This window comes from Elephas maximus, chromosome 7, assembly GCF_024166365.1.
Source record: "Elephas maximus indicus isolate mEleMax1 chromosome 7, mEleMax1 primary haplotype, whole genome shotgun sequence".
NCBI classification, from domain to species: Eukaryota; Metazoa; Chordata; class Mammalia; order Proboscidea; family Elephantidae; genus Elephas; species Elephas maximus.
In genome coordinates this window covers 108,836,304-108,858,441 of record NC_064825.1, presented here as the reverse complement: position 1 = coordinate 108,858,441, position 22,138 = coordinate 108,836,304, and the positions used below count along the sequence as shown (strand labels likewise).

General features: G+C 35.3%; 2 protein-coding genes and 1 pseudogene across 2 annotated transcripts; all 3 read right to left on the bottom strand.

Moving 5' to 3' along the window:
* Positions 1-83: 83 nt before the first annotated feature.
* Positions 84-1,049, bottom strand: LOC126080294 (olfactory receptor 8K3-like). Its single transcript, XM_049891545.1, has one exon. The coding sequence runs from the start codon at positions 1,047-1,049 to the stop codon at positions 84-86; it is 966 nt and encodes a 321-aa protein (XP_049747502.1).
* A 6,462-nt stretch (positions 1,050-7,511) lies between these two features.
* LOC126080293 (olfactory receptor 8K3-like) lies at positions 7,512-8,552 on the bottom strand (annotated as a pseudogene).
* Positions 8,553-14,645: 6,093 nt separating this feature from the next.
* Positions 14,646-15,605, bottom strand: LOC126080292 (olfactory receptor 8K3-like). The gene has a single exon (XM_049891544.1). It carries the CDS (start codon positions 15,603-15,605, stop codon positions 14,646-14,648), a length of 960 nt encoding a protein of 319 aa, XP_049747501.1.
* Positions 15,606-22,138: the final 6,533 nt, after the last annotated feature.

Genomic DNA, 22,138 nt, shown 5'->3' with positions numbered 1-22,138 from the left:
TATATGTTTAGCTAATCTGTGCATTTGTGCTTGCTATTCCCTTTGGAGGCACACAGAAAAACGTTTAAAGCCCATGACATAAATTATGAATCATAGTATAGTAACCTTTGAGAAAATAAATTACATAATTGTCCTAAAGTCCTATGTAAGGAATATTTTACATCTTTATTCCTCAAACTATAGATCAAGGGATTCAACATGGGAATAACCAAGGTGTAAAATATGGAAGCCACTTTATCAGTGTCAAAGGAATGACTGGATTTGGGCTGCACGTACATGAAGATTAAAGTCCCATAGAACATTACCACCACAGTCAGGTGGGATCCACAGGTGGAGAAAGCCTTGTGTCTGCCCTCAGCTGAGTTCATCCTGAGAATGGCTATAATGATCAGTATGTAAGAAACAAGAACTACTAGGAGGGATGAAATCAAATCAAAAGCTGCTAAGGCAAGAATGATCAACTTGATTTCAACTGTGTTTGAGCAGAGCAAAGATACCAAGGGGAGACCGTCACAGTAGAAATGCCTGATGACACTGTAGCCACAGAAGGATAAATTAAAAATCTTCATGGTGATCAGAAGAGAAACAAATGTGCTGTAGAGATAGGTGATTGAAACCAACACCCAACACCTCCTCTGTGACATGATGACTGTGTAGAGCAGAGGGTTACAGATGGCCACATAGCGGTCATAGGACATTGCTGACAGGATAAAAAATTCACTAATTATAAACACAATAAAGAAAGCTAGCTGTATAGCACAAAAATAATAGGAGATTGTGTTTTCATTGACCACAAAATTGACTAGCATTTTGGGTCCCACAGTTGTTGAATCACGAAGATCAGTGATAGCCAGGTGTCTGAGAAAAAAGTACATGGGGCTTTGTAGCTTGGAGTCCATCTTGGTGAGGATGATGATGCCCAAGTTGCCCACCACTGAGATCATGTAGATGATGAGGAACAGCCCGAACAATGGAGCTTGCAACTCGGAACGGTCTGCGATTCCCTTCAGAATGAATTCATTCAGCACTGTTAGATTATGCTTGTCCATCTAGAAACCTACTGTAAAAAGAAACTTGAGCATCATCAATAGCTTTTATGTAGTATCATCCGGTAGGTTTTTAGTATACAAAGCCAGTATGTCTACTGTAAATTCAAAGTTTTCATTTTAGGATATTTGAATACATACACAACTTTCACAAATTTTGCACACACGTATACACATATATGTGTTAAATAGATTGGTTGATACATTGATAGATGAAACAAAAATGAATAATATGTTAAATACTTACATGTAAGGTACATGGATATTTACTGTACTCTTCTTAAAACTTTTGTCTTTTTTGTATACCTAAAAAAATGCATCTAAACATTTTGCATTCTCTATTTCAAAACATTACATTATGAAAACTCATGACTATAGATGGTCCAGGTTGGAACAGTCAATGTACTAGACAGATTTTGGATATATATATGTATATACATGTATATATGCACACATATATATGATTGATGACAATTGGGATTATTTGTCTTTATACATGAAAACATTCGCAGAGATTTATGTATATAGATGCAACCTCTGCTATACCTCCATTTGTAGTATATACAAAGAGATACTTTGGGCTAATAACACGTGTTATATGAACCTATTTATTCCCACCTGAAAAAATCATATTCCAACACTTTCTTGCAGGGTTGTTAGGAAGGATGAATGAGAATTAAGTTCTTCAATGTATCTACGATACTTGAAAATAAAATAGTGTGTGCCGGGGACTATTTGTCTATCTGTCTGTCTTTCTGTCTATCTATCTATCTATCATCATCATCTATCTTTTTTGGATGTAGACAGTAATTAGTTGAAAATTTTTTATTGTTGTTAATTGTTTTGATTTTTAAGGTATTTATATGTAAATTCTTCTGAACTGTGCTTTAAGTTTTTTGTTACCATATTCATGACAAATAGGTTCATTAAGATGTTATCCTTGTAACTGACCCCAGCTCCATAGTCCATAATACCCGTTCTATGACTAAAGTGTCTAACAGCGTCATTCTTTAGTTTCTTTTTTGGTCTACTTAAAATGCTTTCTCCTGTAATTGGGCATTTGTATTGTAACTGACACATTCTAAGCTTTTTCTAACAAATCAGATATATATTTTTTTCTCACAAGGAAACCTAGGCTATATGAGGAAATCTGAACAAATAATGAAAAATTGATGTCATAAACTCCCTCTTATAAAAAAAGAATCCTTTACTTTTTATGAAAAAAAGTTTAAAAAATCACTATATAACACAATAGCATAGGAGAAAAAGGAAATATACTGGTTATGACATATATGTGAATTATTGCAAGGTACTTAGGATCTTTCTGAACATGAACTATGTCCCATTAAACATTGGAATTCCTATGTGCCATGTGATATCACAGGAAAATTTCCGTATAATCTTTAAAAAATGTATCTGAGTATACCAGAGATGTTTTAAAATACAAGAATAGCCTTACTGATTGATATAACAGAACTGTAGCTTTAAAACATCATGATCATCACTACTTCATAAGTATGTATGTGCATCTGCCTACCTACCAATCAATCAATCAATCTATACATCATCTATCGATCTACTTTTCTATTTATCGATCTACATATCTATTTATCTATCCATCCTATATCTATTACCAATACCATGAGCAGAACAGTCTCTGTGTAGGCTATTAGCAGACAAATGCAGAAATTAAATTTCATAGCTTTAAATTATATCATAAAAGTGAGTACATGAAATCCACATTCATCTCACACAAAACGTATCAAGAACTCAATCAAATTTCTTAATATTTTCCCACCTATGGAATCGACTCAACGGCACTGGGTTACTGGGTATGAAAAGTGGAGCCTCAAAAATGTCACTAAAGCATTCCAGTTATTAGTAAAACATGGCACTACAAAAAAAAAAAATCTACCTTTTTCCTGTAAAGAATCTGTTTTAACACCCCATGCACTTCTTAACATGGCATAGTGGGAAGGATTTATAGCATTCTCTCGGCCTTTAAGCCTCTCCCTGAGGAGATACCAAGCAATGTTTTAATCATGTCTGAAGCACTTGAAAGCTTAACAAAACATCTACAGTGTCTGTTAATTTTCTAAACAATTTGAATTCACCAGGGAGTTAGTTTCTTTTAGACATGTTTATTCATTTATTCTCAGTCAGCTTTCAATTTGTCCCATCAAGGGATCTGGATTAAAATATTTTACTTTTAGGACAGACCACTTGATATTCCCCCATTTCAGTAATGTTTTTACATGGAATAAAATTAATACATTTCATATATATGATATACTGTTTCTTTGTGTTTTATTCTCTCTCTCTCTATATGTATTTATTTCAGGGACAGATATTAGTCAATCCAAGTCCTCCTTTTTTTGGAAATTGTCTCTTTAAGACTTCTCTTTATTTTATTTTATTAGATTAATATGTTCTATTTTATTGGCACGACTCACAAAGAGAAGTAACAACTGCAAACATCTAATAATAATCAGAACATGCAATGTACAAAGTTTGAACATTAGAAACCAGAAATCTTAAAAAATGAAATGGTCTAAGTGAGCTGAACTGGACTGATATTGTCTGTTTTGAACTGGACAATCATATGGCATACTATGCCAGGAATGACAAGTTGAAGAGGAATGGCTTTGCAGTCATCGTCAAAAAAAAAAAAGAAAAAATTTCAAGATCTATCCTGAAGTATAATGATGTCAATGATAGGGTAATATCCATATGCCTACAGGGAATACAAGTTAATACTACTATTATTAAAATTTACACACCCAATACTAATTCAAAGATGAGGAAATTGAAGATTTCACCAACTTATGAAGTCTGAATCTCATCAAATTAACAGCTGATATGCAATAATAACTGTTGTTGTTGTTAGGTGCCATGGATGCGGTTCTGACTCATAGCAACCCTGTGTACAACAGAAGTAAACACTGCCAGCTCCTGTGCCATCCTCACAATTGTTGCTATGTTTGAGCCCATTGTTCCAGCCACTGTGTCAATCCCTTTCGTTGAGGGTCTTCCTCTTTTTCACTGACCCTCTTCTTTACCAAGCATGATGTCCTTCTCCAGGGACTGCTCCCTCCTGATACAATGTCCAAATTTGTGAGTTAAAAGTCTTGCCATTGTTGCTTCTAGTAAGCATTTTGGTTGTACCTCTTCCAAGATAGATTTTTTTCCTTTCTTCTGGCAGTCCATTGCATATTCAGTATTCTTCATCAACACCATTATTCAAAGGCATCAGCTCTTCTTGGGCCTTCTTTTTTTTTATATATAATTTTTATTGTGTCACAATTTTTAAGTGAAAGTTTACCAATCAAGTCAGTCTCTCACACAAAAACTTATATACACTTTGCTACATACTCCCAACTACTCTCCCCCTAATGAGACAGCCCGCTCTCTCCCTCCACTCTCTCTTTTCGTGTCCATTTCACCAGCTTCTAACTCCCTCTACCCTCTCATCTCCCCTCCAGACAGGAGATGCCAACCTAGTCTTAAGTGTCCACCTGATCCAAGAAGCTCACTCCTTACCAGCATCCCTCTCCAACCCATTGTCCAGTCCAATACATGTTTGAGGGCCTTCTTTATTCACTGTCCACCTTTAGCATTCATATGGGCCAAGCGAAAACACTATGGCTTGGGCCAGGCACACCTTAGTCCTTAAAGTGACCTATTTGCTTTTTAACACTTTAAAAAGATCTTTTGCAGCGGATTTTCCCATTGGAATCTGTCATTTGATTCCTTTACTACTGTTTCCATGGGCTTTCATTTTGGATTCAAGTAAAATGAAATCCTTGATGGCTTCAACCTTTTTGTTTCCTTTATGTTGAAGTTTAATGCATACTGAACTCTGTGGTCTTTGATCTTCATCAGTAAGTACTTCAAGTCCTCTTTACTTTCAGCAAACAAAATTGTGTCATCTGCATTTTGCATTTGTTAATGAGTCTTCCTGCAATCTTGATGCCTTGTTCTTTTTCATGTAGTCCAGCTTCTTAGAATATTTCTCGGCATACAGATTGAATAAATATGGTGAAAAGATACAACCCTAGCACACGCCTTGCTTGACTTTAAACCACGCAGTATCCCCTTGTTCTGTTTAAATGACTGCCTCTTGGTCTAAGTAAAAGTTCCTCATGAGCACAATAATTAAGTGTCTAGAATTCCCACTTTTTGCAGTGTTATCCATAATTCATTATGATCCACACAATCGAATGCCTTTGCATAGTCAATAAAATGCAGGTAAACATCTTTCTGGTATTCTCTGCTTTCAGCCATGATCCATCTAATATCAGCAATGATATCCCTTTTTCCATGTCCTCTTCTGAATATGGCTTGAATTTCTGGCAGTTTCCTGTCAATGTACTGTAGCAACTGCTTTTGAATGATCTGCAAAGTCTTCCTTGTGTGTGAAAATAGTGATATTGTATGATAATTTCCACTTTCTGTAAATATTATCTTTAGTGTTAGTTTGGTCAAAATTTTATCACAATACGGGGCTTTACATTTTTTTCTACATGTATTTATGTGGCATTGCTTTTCCATTCTAATTTGTTATTATGGTGAATGCCAGTTACTGCTATTTAAAAAACAATCATACAGTCTTGGGTAACACCTAATTGGGTATATTAGTGTCTTTACCTATTGCAAGACTCAATTTCTCCATTTTATTCTTTAGGTTTTTCACATATATGCTCTGTTATTTTCTTTTCTTTTAATGTTTTCAACTGTATTTGATATCAGGGTAAAGCTATCCTCATATAGAAAATGGCAATATACCCTACCCTCCTCTTCAGTTTTCTGGAAGAATTTCTATAGTATTGGATTTTTTGTTTTCCCTAAATGTTTAATAGAATTACTCAATCAAGCTACTTGGAATTGATCTTGGGATGGATGGAGACTATTTTAAATTTCCATTTTTTATCCTCTTTAGCAGGGATTTTTTTTTTTTCTCATGTAATTTATCTAGTCTCTACATAGGTGGAAATTTATCATATGCCCTCCTCATATGGTCCTAACCTAAAACTCAGATTGAATTTTTTTTAATAATAAAACCAAAACCCAGTGCCGTCGAGTCTATTCCTACTCATAGCGACCCTATAGGACAGAGTAGAACTGCCCCATAGGGTTTCCAAGGAGCACCTGGTGGATTCAAACTGCCTACCCTTTGGTTAGCAGCTATAGCACTTAACCACTAAGCCACCAGGGTTTCCTTTTTTTTTAATAGACAATCTTAATGTATCTAAAATCTACTTAATTTTTTCTGATTAAGAAATTTTGGAAGGTTTAAAGAATAAAGATAAGAAAATGTGGATGGAAAATTCATAGGGAATATAGAGTAACTATGTCCGGAAACCCTGGCAAATATGTAAAAAGCTACATATCGCACCTCACTCACCAGAAACACAGCATAGTCCAAACCTTGGGATTATCTCCTTTTGCTTCTTCCAAACGGAATAATCAAAATGATGAATTCAAACAATAGATCCTGATCAAAATATAGTGCCCACTCATATTAACCAAATTTGAGGAAATTCGGCCAAACAAAAACAAGACAAGGAACCCATCTCATCATAAAATAAACTTCTTATGCAAGGATGCTTAAACAATTAGAAAATACTCTTTAAACAAGAGTCCCAGACAAAAAAACCCAGTGCTGTCGAGTCGATTCCGACTCATAGCGACCCTATAGGACAGAGTAGAGCTGCCCCATAGAGTTTCCAAGGAGCGCCTGGAGGATTTGAACTGCCGACCCTTTGGTTGGCAGTCGTAGCACTTAACCACTATGCCACCAGGGTTGTTTTCTAAAGAGATAAGGATAACAATTTAGGAATCAATACCAATCTGGTAGAGAAAAAAAAAAAACGTAAAAACCTGGAAACTTCTGTGGCTTACATCAATAAATTTATCTTAACTGGTATATCCACTGACGTAGACAAAATAGGTTGATTTAGACAAAAGCAGATGCTGAGCTGATCCTTTTGAACATAATAACTTTATTTTGTACTCTTTTTATTAGTATTATAAAAATAATAACAAAGTAAACAGCCTCTAAGGGCTCGAATATGAAAGTAAAGGCATTGATGATGAAAGAGAAGGATTTCAGGATTTAGGAAATGGATGTTTTAGAAAATTCGGATGAATGAGTAGTTCTTCAAATCATCCCACCACACTGTTGAGCCTTCTTCAAATTAGAATTAGCCACCTCGGAGCAGAGTACGAGCACTAAAACAGAAGGTGTGCATGTCTGCACGCATACACACACTCACTATTCTTCTTTTTCTTTTGAAATCTATTGGCCCCTAACACATTCACTGTACTATACAATTACTTAATTATGCATGTAATACATCTCTCCTGCATAAGGAAGACAACAATTTTTATTGGTTTATTTATTACTGTATTTACAGCTCTTAGAAGACTGACTGGTAGACAGCAATATAGAAACATAGATTGAGCTTATCTGTGTTTTTGTGCTTGGTATCCCCACCGGAGGCATACAGAAAAATATTTAAAGCCCATAGCATAATGTATATGAAAGACATGGTATAGTGAACTTTGAGAAAATATAATACATAACACTCCTAATATCCTATGTAAAGCATATTTTACATCTTTATTTCTCAAACTGTAGATCAAGGGATTCAACATGGGGATAACCAGGGTGTAAAATATGGAAGCCATTTTATCAGTATCAAAGGAATGACTGGACTTGGGCTGTACATACATAAAGCTTAAAGTCCCATAGAACACTACCACCACAGTCAGGTGGGATCCACAGGTGGAGAAGACCTTGTGCCTGCCCTCAGCTGAGTTTATTCTGAGAATGGCTGCAAGAACGAGGAGGTTGGAAACGAGAACAATTAGGAGGGATGAAATAAAATCAAAAGCTGCTAAAATAAGAATGATCAATTCGATTTCATGTGTGTTTGAGCAGAGCAAGGATAACAAGGGGAGACTGTCACAGTAGAAATGCCTGATGACACTGTAGCCACAGAAGGATAAATTAAAAATCTTTATGGTGGTGAGAAGAGAAACAATTGTGCTTCAGAGATAGGGGATTGCCACCAGCACCCAACATATCCTTTGTGACATGATGACTGTGTAGAGCAGAGGGTTACAGATGCCCACATAGCGGTCATAGGACATTGCTGACAGAATAAAAAGTTCACTAGTTATGAACACAGTAAAGAAACCTAGCTTTGTAGCACAAAAATAATAGGAGATTGTGTTTTCATCCATAACAAAATTTACCAACATTTTGGGTCCCACAGCTGTTGAATAACCAAGATCAGTGATAGCCAGGTACCTGAGAAAAAAGTACATGGGAGTTTGTAGCCTGGAGTCCATCTTAGTGAGGATGATGATGCCCAAGTTGCCCACCACTGAGATCATGTAGATGACGAGGAACAGCCCGAACAATGGAGCCTGCAGCTCTGGGCGGTCTGTGATTCCCGTCAGAATGAATTCATTCAGGACTGTTAGATTGTGTTTGTCCATCTTGGTCTATCAGGAAACCTATTCTGGATAGAGACATAAGCATTGTCAATAGCTTTTATGCAGGACCATCTGGTAGATTTTTTAGTTTACAAAGCCAGTATGAATAAAATAAATCCAAATTTTCCATTTTAGGATATTTCAATGTATACCCACCTCCCACTAATTTTATACACATACACATACACACATATATATATATTAGATTGATGGCTACATTGATAGAGAGATGAAACAATAATGAATAAAATGTTAAACTTCTAGGTGTTAGGTACATGGATGATTACTGAACTCATCTGAAAACCTTTGTTTTTTTCATATACCTAAAAAACTTACGGATATATTTTGGACGTTCTACTTCAAAATGTTATCTTTTGAAAGCTTATTATTATAGATGGTTCAAGATGGAACACTCAACACACTGGACAGGTTTTGGATAGATACATAATTGACCACAAGGGGATTATTTGTCTTTATACATGAAAACATCCCTAGAGTTATATGTATATAGATATATACATCCATTTGTAATATATATAAAGTGGTACTTTGGGCAAATAACATAAGTTTTAGGAATCTGTTTATCCCCACCTGAAAAATCATATTTCAATACTTCCTTGCAGGGTTGTTAGGAAGTATCAATGAGAATTAAAGGCTTCAATGTGTCTAGGATACCTGAAAATATCTCTAAAAGTGTGTATGCATAGTACAATTTCTTTATCCATCTGTCTATTTATCTATTTATCTATCTGTCTGTCTGCCTATCATCATCATCATAGCATCTATCTTTTTTTGGATGTTGATAGTAATTGCTTGAAATAATTTTTTTTGTTGTTGCACTTAATTGTTTTGATCTTTAAGATATTTATAGGTAAATTCTTCTGGACTGTGACTTAAGCTTTGTCACAATTTCTGTGATGCTATCCTTGCAACTTATCCGAGTCCCACATTCCATAACACCAGTTCTATGAGTAAAGTGTCCAAAAGTACTGTTCTTTAGATTACTTTTTTGTTGGTCTACTTAAAATACTTTCTCCTCCAATTGGGCATTGGTATTATAACTGACACATTCTAAATTTTTTGTATCAAATCGTATGTTTTTTTTTTTTCCTCGTGGAGAAACCTAGGGTATATGAGGAACTCTGAACAAATAGTGAAAAACTGATATCACAAACTCTCCCATTGTAAAAAAGTACCCTCTACTTTTAATGAAAAAAATTTTTTTAAATCACTGTATGACACAATAACATTAGAGAAGAAGGCCATATACTGATGTTGACATATATGTTAATTACTGAAAGTTATTTAAAATCTTCCTGAACATGAAACACATCCCATTAAACATTGGAACTCTATGTGACATGAGGTATCACAGATAACTTTAAGTATAATCTTTAAAAAAAGTATCTGAATATACCACAGATGTTTTTAAAAATTGGAGAATATTCCTATGGTTAAGATAACAGAATTATTGGTTTAAAACTTTGTGAGCATCACTCCTTCATAAGTATTATGTCTATCTCTACCATCTATCTATCATCTATCTATCTATATATATATCTTTCTATCTAACTTGCATATATCTATTCCTGAATACTATGAGCAGAGCAGTCTCTGAGTAAACTATTAGCAAACCAATGCAGAAATTAAATTTCAAAGCAATAAATTATTAAAGTGAATACATGAGATCCACATTTATCTCATAAAAACTTACCAGGAATAATGGTGGAAAGCAGACAGAATTGACTCAATATTCTTAATAATTTGCTGTGACTTTGAAATCAATTGAAACGGTGCCTTGAAAATGTTACTATAACATTCTAGATGTCAGTAAAACATGGCACTACTTAAAAAATTCTACCTCTTACCTGTAATCAATCTGTTTTAACACCCCATGGACTTCTTAACATGGCATAGTGGGAACAATGCAGCTTTCTCTCAGCCTTTGAGGTTCTTCCTGAGGAGATACCAAACAATGTGTTAATTATGTATGAAACTCTTGAAAGCCTAACAAAATGTCTAGGGTGTCTGTTAATTTTCTAAACTATTCATATTCACCAGGGAAAGTAAGTTTCTTTTAGATACATTTTTCCGTTTTTTCTTAGTTAACTTCAAATTTGTTCCATCCAGGGATCTGGATTAAAGTCTTTTTAGGACAGACCACCCAATTTCCCCCCATTTCCATAATGTTCTGAAATAGAATGAGATTAGTACATTTCATACATATGATATGCCATTTCTTTGTTTTTTCTATATTGTCTTTTCTTTTTGACTTCGGGACAGATATTAGTTACTCCAATTTCTTTTTTTGCAAATTGCCTGTTTAAGACTTCTCTCATTTTATTTTATTAGATTAAGATATCATATTTTATTTTCCCCATTCTGGCCAATTCCCATTCCAATTATTCTTTCCCACCTGGATACATACTCTACTGTGTTTTATGTCTGACATACAACATCAATGTATCCTTATAAAAATGTAGTATTTCGTGTATATGTGTTTTACTCTGCACATTTAATTTGTGCTGTCTTAATGTTGCATTTTCCAGTCATTTTAGTGATTGGCAATCTATCCATGTTGTGACATATACACACAAGTATTTCTCTGCTTCTTGCTACGTAATAATACATGAGTCGGAATCAACTCAACATCAACTAACAACAAAAACAGCATATATGTAACACCGTACTTTTCTAGTTTCCAAATGGTATATATTTTATTTATCTTCACCTCCCAGCTATCCTCAACATCACTACCACATGCAGCCTTGAGCATTTCCCTTTCCACTGCTCTTAAAAAATTGTCTTCGTGATATATGTCGTGTATGTATAGTATATTCATGCACACACACATGCGCACACACACGCACATCAGTGAAATGTCTTTGTAAAATGAAGCATAACGTCCCTATTAATTTTGCTGAACAATTAAAATTTGTTGTAGAAATATGTACTTTCTCCATTAAATGCTTGCTGTGTCCTGGATTCTCATATCCTTGATTATGTCATTGTTAATTGGACATTAATTGCAAGCAATATAGATTTCATCTCTTATACCATTGTCTCTTTTCCTATTCCAGTTGTCCACGGTTAATAATTCATATGTGTATTACCTGCGAGTTAATTTCTACTCTTGCTTTTTTCCCCTTGCTTTTGGTCATTCGGATCAATTTCTTGGCAAGTATGGTGATCATTTTATTGGTTTTAGTGGAGTATAATAAACAACAATATATATATTTAACACATACAATTTAATGTTTTAACATATGTATGTACTTGAAAAACTATTACAGTAGTAAAGATAATGGACATATCCAACACCCCAAAAGTTTTCTAATGTCCCTATTTAATCCCTTTCTCCTGACCCTCTCTGGCCCACTTCCAGCCCTGTTCAGCTATTGATGTGCTTTCTATCATGATCTATTTGTTTGCATTTTTAAAAAATGTTATATAAACAAATTTTATCTCATATACTTTTTTTGAATCTGGCTTATTTCACTCACCATACTTGCTTTGATATTCATCTGTGGTGTTTCATATGCTAACAGTTCATTTCTTCTTTGTGCTTTGTTTTTGTTGTTGAGGTGGACTCAGTTGTATGGATATACCGCAATTTGTTTATTTATTCTCCCCTGAATGAGCATTTGCATTTCTTTCATGTTTCAGCTATCATTACTAAAGGCCCTGTGAACATTTGTGTACAAGTCTTTCTAAGGTTGTATGCTTTCATTTCTCTTAGGTAAATACATAGAAGTGAGATGCCAGGATTGTATGGTAGAGGTAAGTTTAACTTTTTAAGAAAATTCAACACTGCTTTCCAAATTAGTTGTTCTATTTTACAATGAGGTGGATTGACAGAGAGGCTGCAACAATGGGCTCAAGCATCAAAGTGATTGTAAGGATGGTGCAGGACAGAACAGTGTTTCAGTCTGTTGTGCATGGGTCGGAGCCAACTCCAGGCACCTAACAACAACATTTTACTTTCGCAGTGGTTAAATGTTCAGCTGCTAACCTAAAGGTTAGCTGTTCAAACCCACCCAGAGGCTCTGAAGGAGAAAAGATCTAGTGATCTACTCTCATAAAGATTACAGCCTTGAAAACCCTATGAGACGGTTCTACCCTGTCCTATAAGGGCTCAATGAGTCAGAAACAACTCGGTGGGAATGGCATTTGGTTTTGGTATCATTTATTTATGTTTCAGTTTCCTCCACATGCCTATAAATTAGCCATTCTAATATGCATGTGCTGATAACTCTTTGGGGTATAAATTAAATTTAAGGTGATATTTCATCAAGATTTCTTTTCATAAGCTTATTTGCTATACTTACATATTCTTCTTTGAAGTGTTTGTTCAAATCTTTTCCCCCTTTTTTGATATTGTTTTCTTATTATTGAGTTTGAGATTGCTTTATACAATGTGGATATTTACACTATAACCATTGTGGCACAATGGTTAAGAGCTCGGCTGCTAACTGAAAGGTCAGTGATTCTAACCCACATGTGGCTCCGCAGGAGGAAAATACCTGGAGAGCTGCTCCCATAATGATTTCAGCCTAGGAAGCCTTATTACTCAGTTCTGCTATGTTCTATAAGGTCAGTGTGAGTCAAAACAGTCTCAACAGCATACAACAACAACATCCTGTTACAGATATAACATTTGAAATATTTTCTCCCAGTCTATGGCTTGTCTTCCAGTTTTTTTAATAATTTATTTTAAAGAGCAGTAGTTTTAAATTTTGATGTAACTGAATACAATAAATACTTATTTTATGGATTTTGCTTCAGTGTTATGTATAGGAATATTTTTCTAACCCAAGGTAAAAATTTTCTGCTGTTTTATTTTCCTTTCTAAAAGCTTTAAAATTTGATGATTTACATTTAAACTGTCATGCACTTTGAGTTAATTCTTGCATATGTGTAAGTTATAGATCCACATTCATTAATTTGTATATAATATCTAATTGTTCTACCACCATTTGTTGAATGGCTATCCTTTCTCCACTGATTTTTCTTTGAATCTTTATGAAAAAATTAGTTGTTCAAATATGTGTGGGTGTGTTTTTTAACTCTTGCTAATATGTCTTTGACCTATTTGCTAATTTTTTTGCCAATCACACTTTGTCTTGATTATCATAGTTTATAATAAGTCTTGGAATCAGTTCTTTTTTGTCATCTGTCTTTGGTCTCTTTTTTCAAAGTTGATTCAGCTATACTAGGTCCTTTGCATTCCATTATAGATTTTAGTTTTCTTGTCAATTTCGAAACAGACCAAAAAAAAAGTCAGTTGAATTTTCGTTAGAATTTCATTGACTCTATAAATATAAATACAGTTGGGGAAATTTGACATCTTAACAATATCGAGTCTTCTGACTTATAAGCATAGCTTATCTCTCCATTTATTTAAGTCTTTATTTCACAATATTTTCTAGTTTTCAATGTAAAGGCCAACTCACTCAACTTTTCAAGTGTTTGATTAAAAGTCATCTTCTCATAGGGTTCCCCTAAAGATCTTCATTAAAATTTTAACGCTCATCTGCCTACTGGCCCTATTTCATTTTCATATAACTCAATACCTTCTATCATATGATATAATCCACTTATCATTATGTATTTTCTTCACTCTTCTACAGAAATGTAAGCCTTATGAAGTGAGGGGTATTCATTGTTTGATTTAAAATATTTCTTTATTAAATATAATGAGTCCATTAACATAATATTCACCAGGTATCTTTTTTGTGCCTTTTACTGTGCCAAGTACAACAGATTAAGCAGTGAGTGGAATACACAAAGTCCCTGGCTTCATAAAGATAGATGTTCAGTGAAAGGAACATATAAACAGGCTATGTGTGAGAATATGTAGGAATGTACCTTGTAGGGATATATCTAACCTAGGCTTGAAACCAAGTATAAGTTGATACTTGAAGTATAAGCAGGAGTTAGCCATCTCTGGGTGATTAACTCTGGCTAAAACATAAGGAAGAAATTTCTATGCATCTACACTTATCACTAATTTATTCTATTCTTTCCATGGAGACAAACAGTACACAGCTAAAGGAAAATTGGATATAGGATATATTGCCTATTAAATAATTATTCTTATCTTATCTTACAGTTCATTTTAAGTAGAATATTTAAACACAGTCTCCAGGTTCTGTGTACAGCATTTTTCACCTCTTTGTTCCTCAAACTATAGATGATGGGATTTAACATAGGTATTACCAGGGTATAAAAGACAGAGGCCATTTTATCAGTATCAAAGGAATGGCTGGATTTGGGATGCACATATGTAAAGAATAGAGTCCCATAGAAAACGACTACCACTGTCAAGTGAGATCCACATGTGGAGAAGGCCTTGTGCCTGCCCTCTGCAGAGTTCATCCTGATGATGGCAATGAGTATCAGCGTGTAGGACACAAGGACTATTAGAAGGGATAAAACCAAATTAAAAGCCGAAAAGATCAGTATTATTAATTTAATTTCATGTGTGTTTGAGCAGATCAAAGAAATCAAGGGCAAACTACCACAGTAGAAATGCCTGATAACATGGCCACAAAATGATGCAACGAAAATTTTTATGATTGTCAGCAAAGACAAAAAGAGACTGTAGAGATAAGGTATGACCACCAGCACCTGGCATACTTTTGGTGACATGATGACTGTGTAAAGCAGAGGGTTACAGATGGCCACATAGCGGTCATAGGCCATTGCTGACAGAATGAAAATCTCACTACTTATGAAAATACTGAAGACAGAGAGTTGCATAACACACCAATTATATGAGATTGTAGGTTGATCTACAATAAAATTCACTAGCAGTTTGGGTCCAATTGCTGTTGAATATCCAAGATCAGTGAAAGACAAATGTCTGAGGAAAAAGTACATGGGTGTATGTAGCCTAGAGTCAACCTTGGTGAGGATGATCAAGCCCAAGTTACCCACTACAGAGACCATGTAAACAATGAGGAGGATCCCAAATAATGGAGCCTTCAGGTCAGGGCGATCTGTGATCCCCAGTAGAATAAATTCATTCAGCACCGTTAGATTGTATTTGTCCATCCAAGCCACTTAGGCAACTTCTATGAGGAAAAAGTACAAAAATAATCATTAACTTTCATGAGCTATTACTGAAATATATATGTACATAACATATATATATGCATAAGATCAATCCGTATTCTAATTTCAGAGTTTTGATATAAATCTTCCCTTTAATCTTGAAGGTTGGAAAACCCGGTAGTCTATTGGTTAAGAGCTACGTCTGCTAATCAAGTTGTCAGCAGTTTGAATCCATCAGGCATTCCTTGGAAACTCTAAGAGGCAGTTTTACTCTGTTCTAAAGGTCATTTTAAGTCAGAATCAACTCGACGGCTATGCTTTTTTTTGGTTAATCTTGAAGGTAGTGAAAATGAAGCTATCTTTTTGTGTAAGTTGTAAACATCAACACACAGAGTAAACTAGGAAATTAGGTCATGTAAGTAAAGAATATCAATAAAGAGGTAGAAATTGTAGAAAAGCAGAAGAGTAGATGGGAAGCGACTACTTAATGGGTATTAGCTCCCTTTTGGGGTGAAGAAAATGTTCTGGAACTAGATAATAGTGATGGTTTCACAATATTTTGATGGTATTTAAAGTCACTGAATTGTACATTTTAAAATATTTGGCATGGTGAATCCTCTGTAATGTGTATTTTACCATATATTTAAAAAAAAAACTCTTTTACAACCTCATTTCCACAGGACTGTATTTGTCATGCTTACATTTACTTTTATGTTATCAAGCTTTACAGCATATATTCTATCAAATTACTAAACATAACTAGATTTTGTATGCTTTGTCTGTATTGTAATTTAATTTATGAAAATCAATGGGTAATATTTGTAGTATTATAATAATGTAATACTTTTCTCCACTTATCGAAGTAATACAAAATTAAAGTGTTTTATCTCTTGTACAGATCATTTATTTTGCTTTCACTTAATAAAACAGAAGCACTCATTGCCATTTTAAAATTATAACATGGCCAGTGATCTCAGCAATTTGACAGATCTCCAGTGTTTAAAAATATAAAGTTCTATGCCAAACCTATGGAAATAATAGTCAGGGCCTGCCAATTACCTCACATCATGAATGTCTTACAAATCCATGGCCATCTGGTATACTTTCCTGGCCCCTATATATGACTTGCATACTTGTATACTGAAATAATTCTCAAGGGACAATGTATTTAGGGACCTATATATTTTTTTTTTAATAAGAAGGAGTATAACTCTTGTATGTCTGAATTAATAAGATATTACAAAAACTATCATTTTCAAAACCCATGTTGTTGTTGTTAGGTGTCATTCAGTGGATTCTGACTCAAAGTGACCCTATACACAAGAGAAGGAAACACTGTCCAGACCTGTGCCATCCTCACAATTGTTGCTAGCTTAAGCACGTTGTTGCAGCCACTGTATAAATCCATCTAGTCCAGGATCTTCCTCTTTTTCTCTGACCCTCTACTTTACCAAACATGATGTCCTTCTCCAGGGACTGATCCTTCTTGATAACATGTCCAAAGTATGTGAGACAAAAATCTCATGATCCTTGCTTCTAAGGAACATTTTGGTTGTACTTCTTCCGAGACAGATTTGTTCATCTTTTTTGGCAGTCCCTGATGTATTCAATATTCTTCACCAACACCACAATTCGAAGGCATTAATTCTTCTTGGGTCTTCCTTATTCAGTGTCCAGATTTTGCATGCATACAAGGTGATCGAAAATGCCATGACTTGGATCTGGTGCATCTTAGTCCTCAAGGTGACATCCTTGCTTTTAACACTGTAAAGGGATCTCTTGCAGTCAATTTGCCCAATGCAAAGCTTCTTTGGATTTCTTGACTGTTGCTTCCATGGGTGTTAGTTGTGGATCCAGGTAAGATGAAATCCTTGACAATCTCAATGTTTTCTCCATGTCATGATGCTGCTTATTGGTCCAGTTGTGAGGAGTTTTGTTTTCTTTACATTGAGCTGTGAGCCATACTGAAGGCTGTGGTCTTTGATCTTCATCAGTAAATGCTTCAAGTCTTTTTCACTTTCAGCAAGCAAGGTTGTGTCATCTGCATAATGCAGGCTGTTAATAAGTCTTCCTCCAATCCTAATGCCCCATTCTTCTTCATGTAGTCCAGCCTCTCACATTATTTGCTGAACATATGGGTTGAATAGGTATGGTGAAAGGATACAACCCCGACACACACCTTTCCTGACTTTAAACCATGCAGTATCCCCTTGTTCTGTTCAAAGGACTGCCTCTTGATCCAGGTGCAGATTTCTCATGAGCACAATTAAGTGTTCTGGAACTCCCATTCTCTGCAATATTATCCATGAAGTGTTATGAGCCACACAGTTGAACCAGGTAAACATCCTTCTGGTATTTTTTGCTTTCAGTCAGGATCCATCTGACCTCAGCAAAAATATCCCTGGTTCCATGTCCTTTTCTAAATTCAGCTTGAATTTCTGGCAGTTCTCTGTTGAGATGCTGCTGCAGGTGCGTTTGAACTATCTTCAGCAAAATTTTGCTTGCCTGTGATATTAATAATATCATTCCGTAATTTCTGATTCAGTTGGATCACCTTTCTTGGAAATAGGCATAAATATGGATCTCTTCCAGTCGATTAGCCAGGTAGCTGTCTTCCAAATTTCTTAGCATAGGTGAGTGAGCACCTCCAGTGCTGCATCCGTTTCTTGAAACATCTGAATTGGTACTCCATCAATTCCCGGAGCCTTGTTTTTTGCCAATGCCTTCAGTGCAGCTTGGACTTCTTTCTTTAGTACTGTCAGTTCCTGATCCTATGTTACCTCATAAAATGGTTGAACACTGACCAGTTCTTTTTGGTACAGTGACTCTGTGTATTCCTTCCATTTTCTTTTGGTGCTTCTTGTGTCTTTTAATATTTTGCCTGTAGAATCCTTCAGTATTGAAATTCAAGGCTTAAATTTTTTCTTCAGTTCTTTCATCTTGAGAAATGCTGAGCATGTTCTTCCCTTTTGGTTTTCCATCTCCAGGTCTTTGCAAATGTCACCATAATACTTTACTTGTTTTCTTGAGCCACCCTTTGAAGTCTACTGTTTGGCTCTTTTACTTCATCATTTTTTCCTTTTGCTTTACCTACTTGATATTCAAGAGAAGTTTCAGAGTCTCTTTTGACATCCATTTTGGTCTTTTCTTTCTCTCCTGTCTTTTTAATGATCTTTTGCTTTCTTCAAGTATGATCTCCTTGATGTCATTCCACAATTCGTCTGGTCATCAGTCATTAGTATTCAACATGTCAAATCTATTCTTGAGATGGACTCTAAATTCAGGTGGGATATACTCAAAGTTATACTTCGGCTCCTGTGGACTTGTATCTAATTTTCTTCAGTTTCAACTTGAACTTGCACATGAGTAATTGCTGGTCTGATCCACAGTCGGCTTCTGGACTTGTTTGACTTATGATATTGAGCTTTTCCATTGTCTCTTTCCACACATGCACATGTAGTCGATTTGATTCCTGTGTATTCCATCTGGCAGGTCCATGTTTATAGTTACTGTTTATGTTGTTGAAAAAAGGTATTTTCAATGAAGAAGTCGTTGGTCTTGCAAAATTCAGTCATGTGATCTCCAGCATTGTTTCTATCACCAAGGCCATATTTTCCAGCTACTGATCCTTCTTCTTTGTTTCCAATTTTTGTATTCCAATCACCAGTAATTATCAATGCATCCTGATTGCATATTCAATCAATTTCAGACTGCAGAACTTGGTAAAAGTCTTTAATTTCTTCATCTTTGGCTTAGTGGTTGGTGTGTAAATTTGAATAATAATTGTATTAACTGTTTTTCCTTGTAGGCTGATGGATATTATGCTATCACTGACAGCATTGTACTTCAGGATAGATCCTGAAATGTTCTTTTTGACGAGTAATGCAACACCATTCCTCTTCAAGTTGTCATTCCCAGCATAGTAGACTGTATGATTTGCTGATTCAAAATGGCCAATACCAGTCCATTTCAGCTCACTAATATAGATGTTTATGTGTTCCATTTCATTTTTCATGATTTCCCATTTTCCTAGATTCATACTTCATACATTCCAGGTTCGGATTATTAATGGATGTTTGCAGCTGTTTCTTCTCATTTTGAGTCATGCCACATCAGCAAATCAAGGTCTGGAAATCTTGACTCTATCTACGTCGTTAAGGTTGACTTTGAGGACGCAGCTCTTCCTCTGTCGTATTTTGAATGCCTTTCAACCTGAGGGGCTCATCTTCAGGCAGTATATCAGAGAATATTCCACTGCTATTCATAAGGTTTTCACTGGCCAATTCTTTTCAGAAGTAGACTGCTGGCTCCTCCTTCCAGTCTGTCTTAGCCTGGATGCTCAGCTGAAACCTGTCCTCTGTGGGTGACCCTGCTGGTATTTGAATACCAGTGGCATAGCTTCCAGCATCACAGCAACACACAAGCCTCCACAGTACTACAAACTGAGGGATGCCTGGGGGAAAATCCGTGTTAATAAATACAAATTTCTCTATAAACGAGAAAAGATATATGACATTTCTCTCAAAGAATTGAAAATACATCCCATACAGAGAGCTTAGAATTGCACTTTCACTATTAGACCAGACCTCTTTAAGAGACTGGAAAAGCTGAATCATTCTGCAGTATTCCCTACCTCCTTCAAATGCAGCTTTCAACATTAAGATCCAGGAAACCAGTCGTCATCCAGTTAACTGCAGCTAATGGTGACCCCATGTGTCACAGTAGAACAGTGCTCCATACTGTTTTCAATGGCTGAATTTTCAGAAGTGGATCTCCAGGACTTTATTCTGAGGTCCCTCTGAGTGGACTGGAACCTCTAACATTTCAGTTATCAGCCTAGCACATTAACCATTTTCACCACACAGGAACTTCCAACACTTAAAAAAAAAAAAATAGATACCAAAAAACCAAACCCTTTGCCATCAGTCAATTTTGACTCACAGTGACCTTATAGGACAGAGTAAAACAACCCAATAGGGTCTCCAAGGAGCAGCTGGTGGATTTGAACTGCCTTACCTTTTTGTTATCAGGTAAGCTCTTAACCAGTGCATCACCCAGACTCCATATAATACTAAGATAGGTAATCATAAATGTATTTGCACCATGAGGTATCAAGAAAAATATAGATTTTCTTGGGTGATGCCTGTCTACCATTACTGAAAGTTTAGATCAAGGACCCAATAAATGAATATTGATCAAACAGAGGAAAAACATGGAACAGAACTTCAAACTTTTACAGAAACCAGACTTAAAGAATCCGTTGAGACTGAGGGAACCCTTGAATCTAATGCCTGGAAATAGTCTCAAAAACTTGAACTGAAACTATCCCATGAAGCCATAGTTAAACTAAATATCAATTTAATACAATAATAAAAACTGTTTATATAATGCTCTTATAAAAAAATTATCTGCATTTGTGTAAACTTACAACAGTTAATCTAAATCACAAATGAGAACTTTCAGTGGCAGAAAGCTTAAATTAATGGTGATATGGGTAGAGATAGAATGATGACATACTGTGAAGTATGTAACCAATGTCATTGAACTGTTCATATAAAAATGGTTAATGGATATATGTTTGGTGTGTACTTCCCCCCCCAAAAAAAAACTGTTTAAAAAAGAAAAAATAGATATTTCAATACAGTTACTTAAATATGCCAGTAATTTTTGTGTGAAAGCTAACAGAAAGAAGATCTGGGGCCACTATAAATGAGAGGAAAACACATCTCAATTTAAAGCATGATAGATAATGCTGCTTTTTAATTTTGCAAGGTTTGTTACTTTGTTAACTTGATCAAAATGGGTAAATGTGGAAGAGAATTTAAAATTTTTAATGGAATCCAGACTTCCTGGGGTGAATGAGGCTGGATGAATCTCTGAAACTATTGCCCTGAGATAATCTTTCAACTTTAAATCTTAAACCAAAACTATCCCCTGAAGTCTTCTTTGAACCTAACAATAATTTAGCTTAATTAGTAAAGTACGTCTGCCTTGAGGATTGTGCTCCTTCAAAGAATTACCTAGGCAAAATCACATGGACAACAGGAATTCTAAAGTTTAGATAAGAAGCTTAGGGGCAGTGAATTTATGTTAACAGTGATTGAATTATCTGGAAAAGGATAATGAGAATGGTTTGTACAGCTTGAAGAATATAGTCAATGTCACTAAATTTTATGTGTTGAAATTATGTATCTTTTGCTGTGCAGATTTTCAAAAAAAACAAAATAAATCCTACCTGACCTACCAAGATCCTGGCTTTTTCTTGTGTAGAGTGCGTCTGTTTTTCTGTCATGTTCAATAGATGAAGTTAACTGAAGTCAGTTACTCTTCACGTGTAATGGAACTGATTCTTTTAGGGTTCAACTATGGAAAAGAACACAATCATTTTTTTTCTTGTAGAAAACAACAAAATAGTCAATAAAAACCCATTGCAATCGAGTCGATTCTGACTCATAGTGACCCTATAGGACAGAGTAGAACTGCCTCATAGAGTTTCTAAGGAGCGCCTGGTGGATTCGAACTGCTCACCTTTT